Below are 16,976 nucleotides of genomic sequence, written 5' to 3'. Positions count from 1 at the left end.
GTGATGAATACGAAGGGCAATAAACAATCAGAGCAATGAGAAGAAACTTTGTTGCCATTACTAACCACTGGATCCACTGAATGACTTTGGTCAGAAAATTTGAGTGTTATAAATTCAATGAAACTTTCAATATGACATTATTATACCTTGTCATCGATCCATGCATAAAAACTTTCCCCATGATAGTAATCATAGTAGTTTATTATTATAAATTTACCATTCATTGAAGCTTCACTATGATATTGTTATAATAAATATCAATGCAACATATTAACTTTTGTTTGGTTTATGAGCAAGCAAATTGAAAATGGTGTATAAGTTATAGTTTCAGTTACAAAATACAATATAGAATCAGTTTTTGTGTTGCTGCTCAATGACTAGATACTTATGCATTTACTTAACAATTACCAGCTAATTCAGTATATTTTTTTAATAGTATATCCACAAGTTTATCAGCTCTCGTAGTATTCTCTTCTTGAATCATTTTTATTAAAAAACCAAAGTCATTCCCATCTTCTTTAATAGAAGCTTTAATTATAAAAAGAAGTTCTTCCATTTTATCACAGCTGCTTTCATCAAGAATTCGCATTTTCTCTCTGTCATTTATGATTCTCATTTCAACTGATTTATCCAACAATGAATTTAAGCTGAGAAGTTCCTTTATCTACCCAGTACACTCTACCACCACCTGATAAGCTATATCTGGTCTGTAGTCATCTATAATTTCTTCAATTTATATCATCATCTATTTTCAACTATATACTTTTAGAGGCTTCTCTCTCAATTTGACTTGATAAATCTGAGCTTGTTATAGCCAATACAATAGGACAAGGTCTATAATAATAACAAATATCATAAATACTAAAATAAAAGAAGGTGACCTGTTTATGAAAATAGTCTTTGAGGGAACTATTCCAATTAATCCAACAGGGCAATGAAGTGGCTTCTTTGCAATGCCAGTTTCTGCATACACTGATATATCAAGACTAGAAAGCATGGGTATTAACTTGTCCACATCTGACTGATACAGCTAAAATAACACAGTAATGGTTTTGCTTCACGTATAACATTAATCATACTATCATTGGATCTTTAGAAGGATGTACAGTCCATCCCATATCTTCTCTTGGAGTCTTTATACATAATTCAATGAAACCATCTGGCTGAACAAATTTAAAGCTGTCAGGACTATCCTTTTCTGCTTTACAATAATTACTCTTTATATACTGAATGTAAATTGACATTATTAGTGTATACACTTAAGTACCATAACTGATGTACCTCTAAAAGAACATCCAAGTCTTGAACAACAGTGTACATACTTTTCCAGTGATTAATCTTTTTCTCTTCATGATACATCATTCCAATGTACTGTACATCACTAAGAGTAAGCTGAGTAACTGCATGTGTGAAATTATCAATTAGAAGCACATTACAACTATAGTAAAAACCTCTGTCTATATCTTCTTTTATTTTCACTTGATCTTCAAAAGATGATATACTCAAAGTACCTAACAATACCAGAAACTGTAAGTGTTGTGTACAAAATAAAATGATGAGAATGACACACTTTTAGATTGTGAATTAGCTTCCTCTGTAATATCTTCACTTGTGCTCATATTAGCTTCTCCTACCACTTGACTATGATCAGTAGCAGTACCACCATCTTCATCATCCGACCCTATACACATCATGCATGACATTACAAATACATCAGAAAGTTAATTATTGGTGATACTATACCTTCAGGTGGTGTATTATAATCATCATCACTGTCACTAGGGGTGTCTCCATTAGTCATTTCAGCTACAATAGCAATGAGACAGAACTTGCTACGTTTTACTGATCCGTATCTCTTTCCTACACTAAAGTATCCTCCTTTAACAGGACGGAACTGGTAAGGGTACTTCAAAGGAGCTCGTACAAACTTGAGGCAACCAGTCTGAGCTTTAGTCCTTAAATCTACACAATGTTGTAACTCTATTACCAGAGGTTTTAATAACGGCTTAGATACTGATATTGCATATACTGCACTGACTAGCATGGTGCCTTTGGGTACCTTAAAGTTACCACCAGCTATTGCAGTAACAGCTACTTCAGTATTATTGGGCACAGCTCCTTGAGGACAATGTAGTCTAAATCCATACTTCTTCCAGTGGAATGATTGAGGGATATCTCGAAAGACGATCTCTTGAACTACAATGAAATTGTGGTGCAGTAAATCTGAAAAAAACAGAATTAAGCATCATAACAGCCAAATTATCCATAAAACACATTATACCTGAATGAGGAAAAATATCACATTGAACTGATGCATCTTTTTCTTCGTACTTGATTGATTTTTTCACCAAACTAGAATATGACAGTCGCTGATCTTTTAGCTCTTTTTGAAGTTGCTCATTATGTTCTTCAAGAGATGCTTTAATCTTTTCAAGCTTTTTGAAATCTTCCTCAAAAATTGCTTTAGCTTTCCTTTCGCTTTCAAGCTGTTCAATATGCTCTTCAAGAGATGCTTGAGCTTTATCTAATTGTTGACGAAGAGTGGTCACTTCTTCAAACTCTTGCTGAGTGAGAGGCTTTTGAGTTTCATATTTTAATAACATATCTTGTAGATTTTTTTCTGTCTCTGCTTTATCTTTTATTACTTCTTGAAGTTTTTCAAGATAAAACTCCCTTTCCCTAAACAATGTAGACTATTAACTGATTTTCATATTCAATACTAAGTTCACTAACCTTTCTCTATCACTCAAGACTCTTTCCAGTAGTTTAATCTGATACTGGTCAAGTGATATTTCACTAATAGACCATTCACTATTGACATATCCTGCCATAAAAAAGATACACATGTACCTTAATCTATTTATGACCAGTATCATAACTCTAGGATGAAATTGACCATGCACAGAGCAAGTGTTAATTTTTGAGGGCCAAAATTTTTACCCAAAAATCTATTCTGTGGATTTACATGTAAGTAGTACACAATATATTTCAGCCCCATAAAAATCAGCTTTAATAATTTCAGGGGGTTCAGGCAGCTAAATTTAGTACTAAATGTAATCAAATCAATCAAATTCAAGGGAGTTGCCCCTATCAAGAAATACAATAAAAATTGAAAAATATTCTTTAGCTATTTTTGTAGTGTACGTACATGTACATGCACATGCAGTATTCAATTAGTGACATTACATATTACACTACATGTATATACTCACTGAGTTCCATAACTCTTGTATCACTGAGAGTCAGTTGTCCTTTTATTCCTCCAAATTCAATTATCCAGTTTGTAGTAGGAGTTACATTCCACACTGAAAGAGAATGCCAAAACCTCTTAGTAATAATGTCTGGTAGATTAAACTGCATGAAAGAAAAGATAGTAAAACCTTAAGTATTATTTGCATCAATTTATCATTGCAAATACAGTACAATTCTTTGACTGAATGAGGTCAGTAGTTAATAAAGGTTTTTCAGTTATGGCTCTTACATGTACATGTACTTACCATTTGCTTCCATACTCTTTTGCTTAAGTCAAGTAGCCAGCAATCATTGCGTAGAGATCCACCCATTACTAGTAGATGTGGTCCTGATTCGTTATTAACAATTATGCTTGAATGTGAACACCTTTTGTTAGGCCATTGGGCAGTTCTTCCAGGTTTTGGTAATTCAGAAAGAATCTATGTAAATACAATCATAGTTCCTGATATACGTTACAACTACAAGTAGCTACACGTATTACATGTTGTTAAAACTTAAAAGCAACTTATTTCATGAGAATATTACGCCACTACAATTTAATTCATAGTTAATATTATTACAGTACTTGTTTCCTGATATGACATCTAGTATTGATACATTAGTTTTGCATTAATTACACACACAATTTATGCAGGTGATAATGGAGCCCCACTCAGATGACAACACAGCATTAGGGCACGTACATGTACACACGTGTAATTTTTAAAATTATAAAAATGGAGAATTCTCTCCTAGTCATTTTTGATGAAATTTGGCCTGCAGCCTTTGGTCGTTGGCCCGCTTTTTAAGCAACTTTTAAAATTTATTAAAAAAAATCCAAATTTTATCAGAACTAGCTCAAAGTTGATACACAGCATAAGGATATGTATATGATCAGGAAAAATTATAAAAATTAAGAGTTCTCTCCTGATCAAATTTGGCCAGATCAAAGGCTATATAGCCTTTGGTCGTTGGCCAGATTTTTAAGCAACTTTAAAGATTCATAAGAAATTCAAATTTGATTGGAATTAGCACAAAATTGATACACAGCACAAGGACATGTATATGTATCAGAAAAAATTATAAAAATGAAGAATTATCTCCTAGCCATTTTTGGTGAAATCTGGCAAGACCAAAGACTATATAGCCTTTGGTCATTGGCCAGATTTTAAAGCAACTTTAAAAATTCATAAAAAATCCAAATTTGATTAAAACTAGCTCAAAGTTGATATACAGCATAAAGACATGTATACGTATAAGGAAAAATTATAAAAATGAAGAATTATCTCCTAGCCGTTTTTGGTGAAATCTGGCAAGACCAAAGACTATAGCCTTTGGTCGTTGGCCAGATTTTAAAGCAACTTTAAAAATTTATAAAAAATCCAAATTTGATTAAAACTAGCTCAAAGTTGGTACACAGCATAAGGACATGTATACGTATAAGAAAAAATTGTAAAAGTGAAGAATTCTCTCTTAGCCGTTTTTGGTGAAATCTGGCAAGACCAAAGGCTATAGCCTTTGGTCGTTGGCCAGATTTTTAAGCAACTTTAAAAATTCATTAAAAAATCCAAATTTGATCAAAACTAGCTCAAAGTTGGTACACAGCATAAGGACATTTATACGTATAAGAAAAAATTATAAAAGTGAAGAATTCTCTCTTAGCCATTTTTGGTGAAATCTGGCGAGACCAAAGGCTATAGTATAGCCTTTGGTCATTGGCCAGATTTTTAAGCAACTTTAAAAATTCATAAAAAATCCAAATTTTATTAAAACTAGCTCAAAATTGATACACAGCATAAGGACATGTATACATATTTTTAAAAAATTATAAAAGTGAAGAATTCTCTCTTAGCTAATTTTGGTGAAATCTGGCGAGACCAAAGGCTATAGTATAGCCTTTGGTCATTGGCCAGGTTTTTAAGCAACTTTAAAAATTCATAAAAAATCTAAATTTGATTAAAACTAGCTCAAAATTGATACACAGCATAAAGACATGTATACGTACAGTATAAGAAAAAATTATAAAAATGAAGAATTCTCTCCTAGCAATCTTTGGTAAAATCTGGCAAGATCAAAAGCTATAGCCTTTGGTCGTTGGCCAGATTTATAAGCAACTTTAAAAATTTATAAAAAATCCAAATTTGATTAAAACTAGCTCAAAGTTGGTACACAGCATAAGGACATGTATACGTATAAGAAAAAATTGTAAAAGTGAAGAATTCTCTCTTAGCCGTTTTTGGTGAAATCTGGCGAAATCAAAGGCTATAGCCTTTGGTCGTTGGCCAGATTTTTAAGCAATTTTAAAAATTCATAAAAAATCCAAATTTGATCAAAACTAGCTCAAAGTTGATACACAGCATAAGGACATGTATACGTATAAGAAAAAATTATAAAAATGAAGAATTCTCTCCTAGCCGTTTTTGGTAAAATCTGGCAAGACCAAAGGCTATAGCCTTTGGTCACTGGCCAGATTTTTAAGCAACTTTAAAAAATTTTTTAAAATCCAAATTTGATTAAAACTAGCTCAAAGTTGATACACAGCATAAGGACATGTATACATATAAGAAAAAATTATAAAAGTGAAGAATTCTCTCCTAGCCATTTTCGGTGAAATTTGGTTGCTCACGCAATTTTTGAGCAATTAAAAAATTTTTTAAATCCAAATTTGACTAAAATTAAGTCAAAGTTGATACACAACATATGTACATGTACATGTATGTATTTAAAAATATAATTCTAACCATTTTTGATTTTTAAGCAATTAGCTTTAAAAATTAACATAAAATCAAAATCAGCTTAAAGTTTCTACACAACATAAGCACATGTATATGTATCAGAAAACGTAATAATATAAAAAATTCTCTTCTAGTCATTTATGGGACTTTTCGACTATGTATGCAGTGATCTTGCATGCTGCTATAAGTTAATGTATTCATGCATCAAGATCTTTCATATCTATTTATACATCTGGACATGTACAATGCTTTAGCCCACATTTGATTAATATCATAGGAATTCACTATACATGTTTTACATTTGTTAGTAATCATTAATACACCACCCACTCATGTAATGGGATTTGAAATGCACAGTAAAAGATTCACTTACCACTGACGTTGTAGTAAAATCAATAAAATATAACTTATTGCTGGACCCATTCGTAGTGATGCTACCAAAAAACACAGCACTGTTCTTAGTGATCGAGGTTAATGTGAAGTCATCAATTGGAGGTGGTCTGTCTCCAATTACAGAAGGTGATAACCATTCATCTAAAAGTAATAATAAATAATTATTATTAATAGAAACATTATTACTGAATAACTTAACTTTCACAATTGTGCTAAGACTTACAAATTAAAAATCTGCAAAATATGTACCGTACTTATAATATGGTACAAGATGGCTGAATTCTTGGGTTTGTAAAAATTAAATCCACAAATGAATTTTGTGAAAATCAGCGACAGTTTAATCCCTTAAAATTTTCTAGCTACATGCACAGTATAGTCAGTGCTATACAGCATATGCACAATTACATGTCACATTACTATACATGTATACCAAAACAGTAAATGCTACTTACCTGTTAATAGTCTATAATAATGAATCTCATTGCTACGAATCAAACCTTGATCACTACTGCTGTACTTAGCACCAGGTTGAGGAGGGGTGTTATCAGACGATGGTCCAACTCCGCCAAATAAAGCAAGATAGTCTTCATTATCTAGTTGCAATGCTACCATCCCAGAGTAGGACTTCATCATAGGGCCATGATGAGACGTATTTGACGAAATTTCTTTCCAGTTGAGATCATCGACGTTCAAACTAGTTAAGGTATTACAATAACAATTAGGGTGGCCGTAAAATCCTCCGAAAAAGAAAATTTTATTTCCAGCAGCTGCAGCTGCATAGCCTTTAATACCCGGTGGAGGGCTGCCTGTGGTGGGATTTTGCTCCCATCTTCCTCTTTTTAAATGATAAGTCTCAACAACGGATAGGACTGGTTTCTTTTCAGTCCCAGTAGCACTATCAGGCAGATACCCTCCCCACATGTAGAGGCAGTCTCCTACCTTTACTGTAGAGTGGCTGTCCCTCTTCACTGGTTGATAGTCTAAAGAAAAAACGAGAAAAAAAGAGTAATTAAGTAGATGAAATGCTTCTCAACTTACTTGTCTCCATTTAAATCTGGGTGTGCAAGAAGGTGTGGCTGCGCATATCGCGACAATGCCTTTTTCCTCCATAGATCTATGTTTCCTCGCAATGACCTGAGCATAGATACTATGGTAGCTGTGAACATAGCTGTGAATCAATGACAGTAATGTACTACATAGTATGGTAATAATAAATCCAGAATATTTGTATATTTGCTCTTAGAAATGTATATATGCAACACAGACAAAAGACATATTTAGATAAACCTAGATCTAACTCTAAATCATATGTCACATTACTAAACCAACTGAGAAACAGTAACAGCACTATCATACCTGACGTTCAAAAAACTCCCACAGTAAGTTATAAATTAGCACTCTGTAAATGTTATTTAAAGCAAAACTAGTCTATGTGACTCAAAATTTACCATAATTATCATACTAGTCTACTGATGATAGATTACTTCATGCAGTAGTTGTCATGCATGTAGATAATCTACATTCCCAAGGTAATGTAATAGTTTTCCCCAGTAGACTATTAAAATCAAAAATCTAGGCTATAGTTTATTTTGCCACTAGCATGGAACTTTCAATTTCATTATGGTTTAATCATTTCATCACCTCCAGTCAGCTATAACGTTAGTCTCACTCTCACGATGGTGTCATTACTGCTTCTCTTAGTTCTTTTCATTCCTCTATTCTCAGCTACCACTGTTAAGGTTTCCAATAGTTCACAGCTGGTTCAATATTTGTGTCACTCTTCACATCAACATGATCTCCACTTGGTCTTGGAAACTTCAGGATCCTATAACATCGATGTTAAAAACTCTTTCTGTGAAATTAAAGTGCATGGATCTCTCTCTATCACCAGTCAATCAAGACATGCTAATATTACATGCAATGGTAAATTCGGATTTATATTCAATGGTATTCGAGTCAAAATACAGAATGTGATTTTCAAAAGTTGCAGAAATCGACTAAAAAATCTAAACAGACGTTCCTCGGTATTACCACCCAGACTGCTTACCTATTATCTTCATCATTCTGTGGCCTTACTATTCATTAACAATCCTCAGGTTAGTATTTCTAATACAAAACTATTCAATTCTTCTGGGTTTGCCATGATAGCGATCAATACATTTAATGTTGATGTGCATGCTACAACCGTAACAACTGATTGCTACTCGGAACATCACGACAAAATTGGAAATGGAATTTTTTTCTATTTTTTTGATCCCAAAAATGGTGGCATACATAATGTTAGGAACATTACAATATCACACAGTCACTTTAGTGGCTCACAAAAGAAAAAGGAGTACAGCAATTCTTCTGCTGTAACAGGAGTAACATTGGAGTACGCACAAAAATATTTCAAAGTGAACTTGGGGATTGTTAATTCAAAATTTAGTGGATTGAGTGCTATAGTTATGAGATTATGGCATGCAAGCAATAGTTACTGTTATATTAAAAAAAACATAATTATAAACAGTGGTATTATTGTTACAGTTAGAACAAAGCATCCAATGCCTAACATCTCTCATGTTTCAACACCAGTAACAATAGAAAACACAACTTTTAAATATCATTCAAGCAAGCCTGCTCTTCTATTTAATATTAGAGTACCCAAAGTGCCAATAAGGATCAAACTTTCAAATGTAGTTTTCTATAGCAACACAGCTGACAGGGGCTCTTGTATTCAATTTAATGTTTTTGACTTCAATGATAAGGTGGATATTTTCTTGCACAAAATTTTTGCATTTAATAACTCTCTCTCACACTTTACTGGAGATTTAACAGACCTTTCTGGGCTATTTTATTTGTCTCACATGAACAAGATAATAATTAATTCTGGCAACTTTAACAACAACTATGGCTCAGTGTTTGCGGTCAAAACAGGAAAAATTTTTATGTCTGGAAGTGTCAATTATTCACAAAATGTTGCCAATTCTGGAGCTGCAATGCATCTAATAAATTCCCACCTCACTTTGAAAGGTATAAGCCTTAAATTTACTAATAACACTGCTATAGGACTAGGGGGTGCCATTTATGCCCACAACACAAACAAAATGCCATTTTCAATTTTCAAAACAAATGACACCAGAAATAATGTAAATTTCATAAATAACATTGCCTTTCAGTCTGGAAACTCCATTTATGCCTATCCATCCATGAATAGTACATACTGGAAGTCCTTTGTTTTTAAAAGTGCATCAAATGATAGCATGTTGTACGAAGTATCAACTGAAGCAGTGAGAATAGTTTCTTGTGAAAGACAACATAACAAAAATATCTATGCGGGACAAAAATTTACCCTCTTTGTGAAAGCACAAGATCAATGGAATCGTAATGTATTTGATCTTGTTTTTATCAATGTAGCCAAAGTACAGTCGTCTCAAATTATAACCTCTGACTGGCACATACCAGTCATAAATTACTACCAGATCATAGAGGAAAGAAGAGACCATGCTTGTACAGGCTTGAACCTAACCCTTCTAACCAATGATGTTCGTAGCTACAACGGAATGATTTCAATATCAGCTTATAACAACTTAAATTTACAATATGAAATAGAACTTAAACCCTGCCCCATTGGCTTTGAAAATAAAAAATATGAAACATGCCAGTGTGACTCACTGATTGATTCTCCGTCGAGGACGTGCGACATTTCAAATCAAACAATCACTTCAAACGACATATTGTGGATTGGTAGCTATACAGTTAATAATGTATCATCATTGGCTTACTCAGAATATTGCCCTGTTGCTTACTGTGGAATAAGGGACATATTTGACAGCCAGAAAACTATCAAAGTGACTGATACCAATGACTTCAAAGTTGTTAAAGAGGTAAATCATTTACATGTACTAACCGGAATGTGTGAATCAAACAGAGGTGGGGTGTTATGTGGACAATGCATCAATGGTACCAGCATTGTTCTTGGATCTGATAACTGCCATGTTTGCAGTGACTGGTGGTTGCTAACTTTGATAGTTTATTTGTTACTTGGCCCTTTAATCATTTACTTGTTATATGCTCTAAAACTGACGATTACAACTGGTACAATCAATGGCATTATATTCTATGCTCAAGCTGCCAATTGTGGAATAATAGAATTCATTCTTTATCCTATATATAAGTATTACCAGAACAATATTATAGCTCATTTCTCAAAAGTAGCCATATCTTTTCTAGAAATTTTAAATCTTAAAACTGGACATGCTTTTTGCTTATACAATGGAATGACAATGCTTGTGAAGAATTTTTTTGGTTTAACATTTATCCTCTACTTGCTATCACTTGTGATGATAATTATTATTTTCAGTCGCTATTCAACAAGATTAGCAAATAGAATAGCAAATTCGTCAATTCAAGTTTTAGTCACTGTTTTACATTTATCTTTTTACAAAATAATGGATTCAGTCATCAAAATATTTTCATACACTAAAGTGCATACAAAACACTTTGGCACAGTAAAAGTTTGGACATACGATGGCTCAGTTGTTTATTTTTCAAACGAACATGGAGCATTGATGATCTTCACACTTTTCATTGCTAGCATACTTTTTGTACCTTATATTGCCTTACTGTTAGGCGGAAGAGTGCTATTAAAATACAGTGACAAGTTCAGACCAGTATATGAAGCCATTCATGGTCCTTATAAGGAGAAAAAGAACTACTGGTTCACTGCAAGGCTGTTTCTGTTAATAGCTATTAATGTCATATACATATCCCTTCGTTCTGTTAATCCCAGCTATATTGTACTGTTCACCAGTGTATTGCTGATAGTATTTACAATAGTACAAGCTCATATCAGACCTTTTAAGAATCATTTAATCAATATGCTGGATCTGCTGGTGATGACATTGTTTCTCTTTCAATACATATTCTGTTGGTATGCATTTGCTAATGAGCCCAGTCATTGGTATTACATTTGGGTGTTTGTTGTCTCTGCTTTGATTCTTTTTCTTCTTTTTGTGGCCATAGTCATTGGTCACATTGTGTGGGTGAGTGGCAAGGCTCAAAAGTTAAAGCAATTGTTCAGGCATGCAATGCCAAAAAGAGTCGTCAGTTCAAGAGTTCAAGAGATTGTGCTGCAAAGACAACGAGTGAGGAGAGAAAGTGAGTTAGATTCGTCTTACTATGGATCATGTAACTATCGTGAGCCACTACTTGATATGTGATTTTAAAATTATAGCTCAAGTTTTACAAATGTACAGTTAATTGTATCTATTTAATGACTTATCACATTAATTAATCAGTTTGTATTTCTTCATATTTTTTGCTTTTTGAAAAAAATTTAGAGAATAGTAAAGTGTTAACTTATAGATTTGTGCAATGCGTAAATTTGGTCAGAATCATTTTTTAACTGATGCATACATGACGCAAGCATAGTTCTTATACAATTAAGCAGCTGCCAGTCTTATTGCCCTCATTAACGCATCCACGAGATAAGCATTTGGAATCTTAATTGATGGACTCACCAAATTGTCTATTACAAGGGATTTTAACTAACAGCACAATTATTTCTATATCAATTTCAGTGCAATATTGTTCCATTGCTTCATGATTAAACACATCCTAGCCCAAATAAAAAATAAAGCACACTTAATTTTCTCATTGTTTAATGCTTTCATTACTTAAGTGATTTTGTTGAGCTTAAGAGCGACAACATTGTAACTTGTTTTCTACAAAAAGAGAAATAAATAACATGTCTCGTTTTGCCCCTTTACTTGTTTCTTCCTTTTAATTAGAAGTAGTGATAATAGTGATACTAGTGATATTAGTATTACTAACAATAGTGCTGTAGCACCAATTCCAGCCATTACAATGACTATGTAACCATCAATAGTGATGATACCTATGTATTGATAAATTATGCTGATATAACTCATTGCTTACTTGATGATGGAGTTGAACTCATTGTTGTTGACATGTTTCCTATAAATTATGATAACAAAACACATTATTACTGAAAATACGAGCATCAAATGACAAATAAATACTTTTATCAGTAATGCTTGCATATTCAGTAGTATCAACACCAAATCTATTAGACACTTCAATTGCTATTGACAAAGTAGAATCATAAATCAAAGATGTGATATCCACTTTGATTGGTATCAATGTCTTTTGCGTTGTATCAAATTTATCTGCTGTGATCATAATCTTTATTGACTTTAGTGGTCTCTGGTAATAATCTCTTTGCAATAGAATGTAAGTGTAATCATTGATCATATCGCTATCACAAGGCCTTGCAACCTATATGACATTATGGTATTATAGTGATTTGTGTAGATAATAGTTTTACATACATAGAACTTGATATAAATAGAACTGCTATTTTTCACTACCTCTAGTTCATCAGATATGCTAGGAGCTGTAAAAATAGAATAATTTTAATGCAATATTGAGGATGGCTGAATGTCTAACCTGAAATGAATGTAAAATTTGTAGGTGCTAATTTTATTTGACTATAATCCTCTTTGAAACCAGCTCTAACTCCCCATTTATACCAACTGCATTCTATGCTACTGATTAAATCATTCCTTGTTATGGCAATAAATGTTGTATTTGACATCAATAACAACACTCTAGTTGTAGAATTGTATATACTTATCCGATATTCAAAATGTATGTTTACTAAGGAAGAATTTATGGGAGCTGACCAAGACAGAATAATCGTACTACTATCCTTTACATGTTGAGAAAGAAACTTGGGAGGACCTAAAGTACATATAATACTGTTCAAATTTAATTTGCCTTTTTCTCTTACCAAAAATAATCAGTTTTGCAGGTTCTGATGCCACAATTGAATATGATGTAGCCGTTTTATTTCCACACGAATATTGAACTTTGTACAGTCCACATATAATTTCAGATATATTGAAATCGTAGACCTCTTTGACTCGAATTTGAAGAGAAGTGAAATTTTTATAGTCATTCACAAATAAAACTATATTACTGCCCTGTGGTAGGTAGTTGAAGGATGAGCTAATGATGTAATCATTGAATGACCAATAGACGGAGCTATTTGCTGTATATGTGCAGGTGAACTCTACTGTATTAGACACTGTGGAGGAGTTTTGAGTCATTGGAATAATATTAGGGCATGGACCTTTAGCAAACTCCTTGTATTCAGCCTTTTGAATCCCTTTCATGCACATTGATGATGATGAAGATGAACAGCAGATCATAGAATAGAACAACAGAAAAAATATCATCATATCAATAGCAGGTCTTTTCTCTTTGCAGGGCATAGTTCAGGTCACTGAGGGCAGGCTAGTAAAACAAAATAATTATATCCATTCTCCAGAATTCCACAGTCTAGGAATTAATTAGAAAGTCTCTAATTATTTAGGCCATTGAATTAATTAACGATTGTGACGTCATGGAAAATATGGCCTCACTGCACCTGTTTTGTTTCTTTCTCTCATTCACTTCATTGGTACACGGTGAGACATAATTATATATTCTACATAATTTATGTCTATTTTTTAACATTAACTACTTTCAGGCTGCTGTGAAAACTCGCTGAGACTCTACGATGTCAATGCAGACAATGAAACCGATTCAATGAGTGAGGGAGCAGTCCAGTATTGCTATGGTGGGACTTGGTACGGTGTCTGTGATTATAGCTGGTATTGCCAAGAAGCTAATGTCGCCTGTCGTCAGCTAGGATTTCTTGGAGCCCGTAAGATATCGTATTTATGTTGACTTGTTTTTTTTTACATTTAAAAAAGATACTTATGTTCGCAACAGTGGGAACTCGTATGGCTATTACAGCCCTATCAGACACTATTATTATTCTTGTAATGGACATGAGTCTTCGCTTAGTGATTGCAATTCACATTATCTGAATAGCTATTACTGTCGTTCATCTGATGCTGCTGGTGTACGTTGTGTTGACTTACCATCAAATACAACAAGTAAGACTTTTCTTTGTTTCCATACATTGTAGACTAAGACTATACACTGGGATGTGGCTAATATGCTGGTGGCATAACTTCAGCATAATGGGTGGGCACTCGTGATGGGTACCTTAAGCCTACTATTTTTAGTGTCTACTAAATTTAGCTATATTAGTGAGAGCTTTAAATCGCTAAATTAAATAGACGCCAAAATAATTATTATTCATTATAATGGCTATTATTTATAGTTAATTTGGTTAAAAATGCTAAAATTAGTAACGCTAAACATGACTTTTGCTGATTTCGCTAAAATTAGTAGACGCAAATAATAGTAGGCTTAAGGTAAATGGGAGGGAAATTATTCAAACTCTTGAGTTTACATCAGTGTTAAAAGAGCTTTCATTAACTGTGGTAAACATGATAAACGTGTGAACATTACTGATAATCATTGACAAAGAGATGGCAAACATTGGCAAATACTGATATACATTGATACACAGTGGTAAACATATATATAGGTAAACAGTGGTAAACAGTGTAAATCAAAGTGGTGCTGCTTGTCTTCTTAGTGATTTGGAAAAAGAAGAAGAAATCGCATTACTATAATTTTTATGTGCAATGAAAATAATGTTATTGCTACAATTGCTTATAGCATTAGCTAAAAATAAGAATAGTTTGTATAATAGAATAGGTAATTGTCACTTTATGGGCATAATGCTCATGCTGTGGATGGCATTTATGGCATATGATTAAACAGGTTGCTAGATCAGTTTGTATTACCACATGACAATTTTAATTGGACATAATTTTGTTAATTAAATGCTCCCATGAAAGTTTGCAGCATTGTTTGTATATTGTCAATGACAAGGGATTGGGACACTTGATAATACACGCAAGTATGAATATTTTTATTAGTAACACGGTAGCATTACTAAGTAGGATTCACCCCACTTCAAAATGGCTGCCAAAACTTTTGCAGCCTTGCTATTAAATCTTAAACTGGTAATAAGAATGCACAGGTTGTCCCTCACTCAAAAAGACACATTGCCCATAGCAGGGCCCTTCAACCACATATTCATGCAGTTGCACATAATATTGTATATTATCTAGATGATACAGTAGTGTCCTGCTCAGTGCCTGGATCTGTGCAGCTATCAGGAGGTAAACTTGAGTCTGAAGGAGTACTGAATTATTGTTCTAATGGCTACTGGGTTCAGTTTTGTGCTTTGGATGAGGAAGAAGCAGTAGTAGCCTGTAAACAGTTGGGCTATCAGCCTTTTGCAGGTAAGCATAAGATGTGTCATATTTTGTGTTATTTTTAACAACTTGTAGCTCTTATTTCTGTTGCTGAGCTTGATTCATGGAATGAAGGATACTCGCCACTTGCTGTGTCTTGTAATCGCTATGCCACTGAAACAAATCTGAGCAATTGCTCATTTTCCAGTACCTATACAAATAACTATTACTACAGTTCTGTCTGTACTGAAACATGCACACATCCTAAAGCCATCAGATGCTATAGTAAGAGTATACAGTGTTGATATAATAATTCAATATTTCATAGGAGGGGACTTGTGCGTTGATGGGAAGGTCCGTCTAGTTGATGGCTCACTAAATCAAGAAGGAAGAGTAGAAGTCTGTGTTAATGGAGTGTGGGGCTCCATTTGTGGACAAGGCTGGAGTACTAGTGATGCTAGAGTAGTGTGTAAGCAGTTAGGTTATCCTGACACTGGTATGATAGCTAATCACACTGTTGTAATGATATAGATTATCCCACTATATAGAGCCCTATATATCAACCAATGGGAAATATGGAGCGGGGAATGGACCCATTTTCTTCTCAGGTGTTAGCTGTCAAGGATGGGAGAATAGTTTTTCGTTGTGTGGCAAAACCTCTTATCGTCATTTCACCTGTAGTCATAATCATCTAGCAGGAACACTTTGTACTGATGGTAAGAAAGGGACATAGAAACAGAGAGAGGGAGGGAGGAGAGAGATAAAGCTTGAGAGATAAGAGTGCAAGATGTGACAAAAAGAGAATTAAAAAAATTAGAAAATAATGTCCTTTTAGGTTGTACTGAAGGTGAGGTTCGCTTAGTAGGAGGTTCATCAGATAGTGAGGGAACTGTTGAAATCTGTCATGACAAACTATGGGGACTCATAACTGATGCTGGCTGGGACAATAAAGATGCCAGGGTCATATGTAAACAGCTTAATCTGCCAGTGGAAGGTTAGATGCAAACTCTGGAAATTCTCAAGTTGTTAGGCCATAGACCCTGTGCTATAATATAGTGAACTTTGACAAAAATCACAAAGAGAGAGTTTAATTTTTTCTGATACATATACATGTCCTTATGTTGTGTATCAACTTTGAGCTGATTCCGATCAAATTTGGATTTTTTATGAATTTTTGAAGTTACTCAAAAATTGGGCCAAAGACCAAAGGCTATAGCCTTTGGTCGTTGGCCAAATTTTATCAAAAATGAATAGGAGAAATTTTTTCGTTTTTATAATTTTTTTGATACATATGCATGTTCTTATGTATCAACTTTAAGCTGATTCCAATCAAATTTGGATTTTTTATGAATGTTTGAAGTGACTCAAAAATTGGGCCAAAGACCAAAGGCTATATAGCCTTTGGTTGTTGGCCAAATTTTATCAAAAATGACTAAGAGAAATTTTTTCGTTT

The 16,976-nt window shown here is 33.6% G+C and overlaps 3 protein-coding genes across 5 annotated transcripts in view; 1 reads left to right on the top strand and 2 right to left on the bottom strand.

Annotated features, from left to right (window-relative positions):
• Positions 1-270: 270 nt before the first annotated feature.
• Positions 271-7,426, bottom strand: LOC109583526 (uncharacterized). The gene is made up of 15 exons (XM_019998913.1): positions 7,398-7,426; positions 6,812-7,339; positions 6,340-6,500; positions 3,498-3,671; positions 3,213-3,354; positions 2,734-2,824; positions 2,282-2,679; positions 1,744-2,223; positions 1,571-1,681; positions 1,452-1,511; positions 1,282-1,400; positions 1,080-1,226; positions 882-1,030; positions 764-834; positions 271-717 (listed from the first exon to the last, which is right to left on the bottom strand). Exons 1-15 carry the CDS (start codon positions 7,405-7,407, stop codon positions 665-667), a joined length of 2,694 nt encoding a protein of 897 aa, XP_019854472.1. The 5' UTR covers positions 7,408-7,426; the 3' UTR covers positions 271-664.
• A 4,408-nt stretch (positions 7,427-11,834) lies between these two features.
• On the bottom strand, positions 11,835-13,694 carry LOC109583513 (uncharacterized). Its single transcript, XM_019998903.1, has 8 exons — positions 13,153-13,694; positions 12,810-13,103; positions 12,692-12,756; positions 12,383-12,638; positions 12,279-12,317; positions 12,110-12,237; positions 12,017-12,064; positions 11,835-11,957 (listed from the first exon to the last, which is right to left on the bottom strand). Exons 1-7 carry the CDS (start codon positions 13,634-13,636, stop codon positions 12,017-12,019), a joined length of 1,314 nt encoding a protein of 437 aa, XP_019854462.1. The 5' UTR covers positions 13,637-13,694; the 3' UTR covers positions 11,835-11,957.
• Positions 13,695-13,747: 53 nt separating this feature from the next.
• LOC105313459 (scavenger receptor cysteine-rich type 1 protein M130-like) overlaps positions 13,748-16,976 on the top strand; it is a 31,495-nt gene continuing 28,266 nt past the window's right edge. For all 3 annotated transcript variants that reach the window (XR_002185562.1, XM_019998905.1, XM_011406909.2), the window contains exons 1-8: positions 13,748-13,831; positions 13,894-14,070; positions 14,120-14,305; positions 15,398-15,571; positions 15,620-15,808; positions 15,852-16,019; positions 16,072-16,239; positions 16,359-16,517. Coding sequence is in view for 2 of the 3 variants with exons in the window: in XM_019998905.1 (XP_019854464.1) it covers positions 13,768-13,831; positions 13,894-14,070; positions 14,120-14,305; positions 15,398-15,571; positions 15,620-15,808; positions 15,852-16,019; positions 16,072-16,239; positions 16,359-16,517 (1,285 nt within the window). In the remaining variant the exon portion in view is untranslated. The remainder of the gene's footprint in view (positions 13,832-13,893; positions 14,071-14,119; positions 14,306-15,397; positions 15,572-15,619; positions 15,809-15,851; positions 16,020-16,071; positions 16,240-16,358; positions 16,518-16,976) is intronic.

Source organism: Amphimedon queenslandica, unplaced genomic scaffold (genome assembly GCF_000090795.2).
Source record: "Amphimedon queenslandica unplaced genomic scaffold, v1.1 AMPQUscaffold_13301, whole genome shotgun sequence".
NCBI classification, from domain to species: Eukaryota; Metazoa; Porifera; class Demospongiae; order Haplosclerida; family Niphatidae; genus Amphimedon; species Amphimedon queenslandica.
Note: the sequence above shows the minus strand (reverse complement) of the source record. Positions and strands in the feature narration are given on the sequence as shown.

Excerpts from the sequence above, each read along its gene's own strand:
- LOC109583526 (XM_019998913.1), bottom strand. Across the intron at positions 2,680-2,733 it reads GTCTTGAGTGATAGAGAAAG|GGAAAGGGAGTTTTATCTTG; the intron begins GTTAGTGAACTT and ends TACATTGTTTAG. Across the intron at positions 2,224-2,281 it reads TGATATTTTTCCTCATTCAG|ATTTACTGCACCACAATTTC; the intron begins GTATAATGTGTT and ends TGTTTTTTTCAG.
- LOC109583513 (XM_019998903.1), bottom strand. The coding sequence starts at position 13,636 with ATGCCCTGCAAAGAGAAAAGACCTGCTATTGATATGATGATATTTTTT. Across the intron at positions 12,757-12,809 it reads AAATTTTACATTCATTTCAG|CTCCTAGCATATCTGATGAA; the intron begins GTTAGACATTCA and ends CTATTTTTACAG. Across the intron at positions 12,065-12,109 it reads TAATTAAAAGGAAGAAACAA|AAAACAAGTTACAATGTTGT; the intron begins GTAAAGGGGCAA and ends CTCTTTTTGTAG.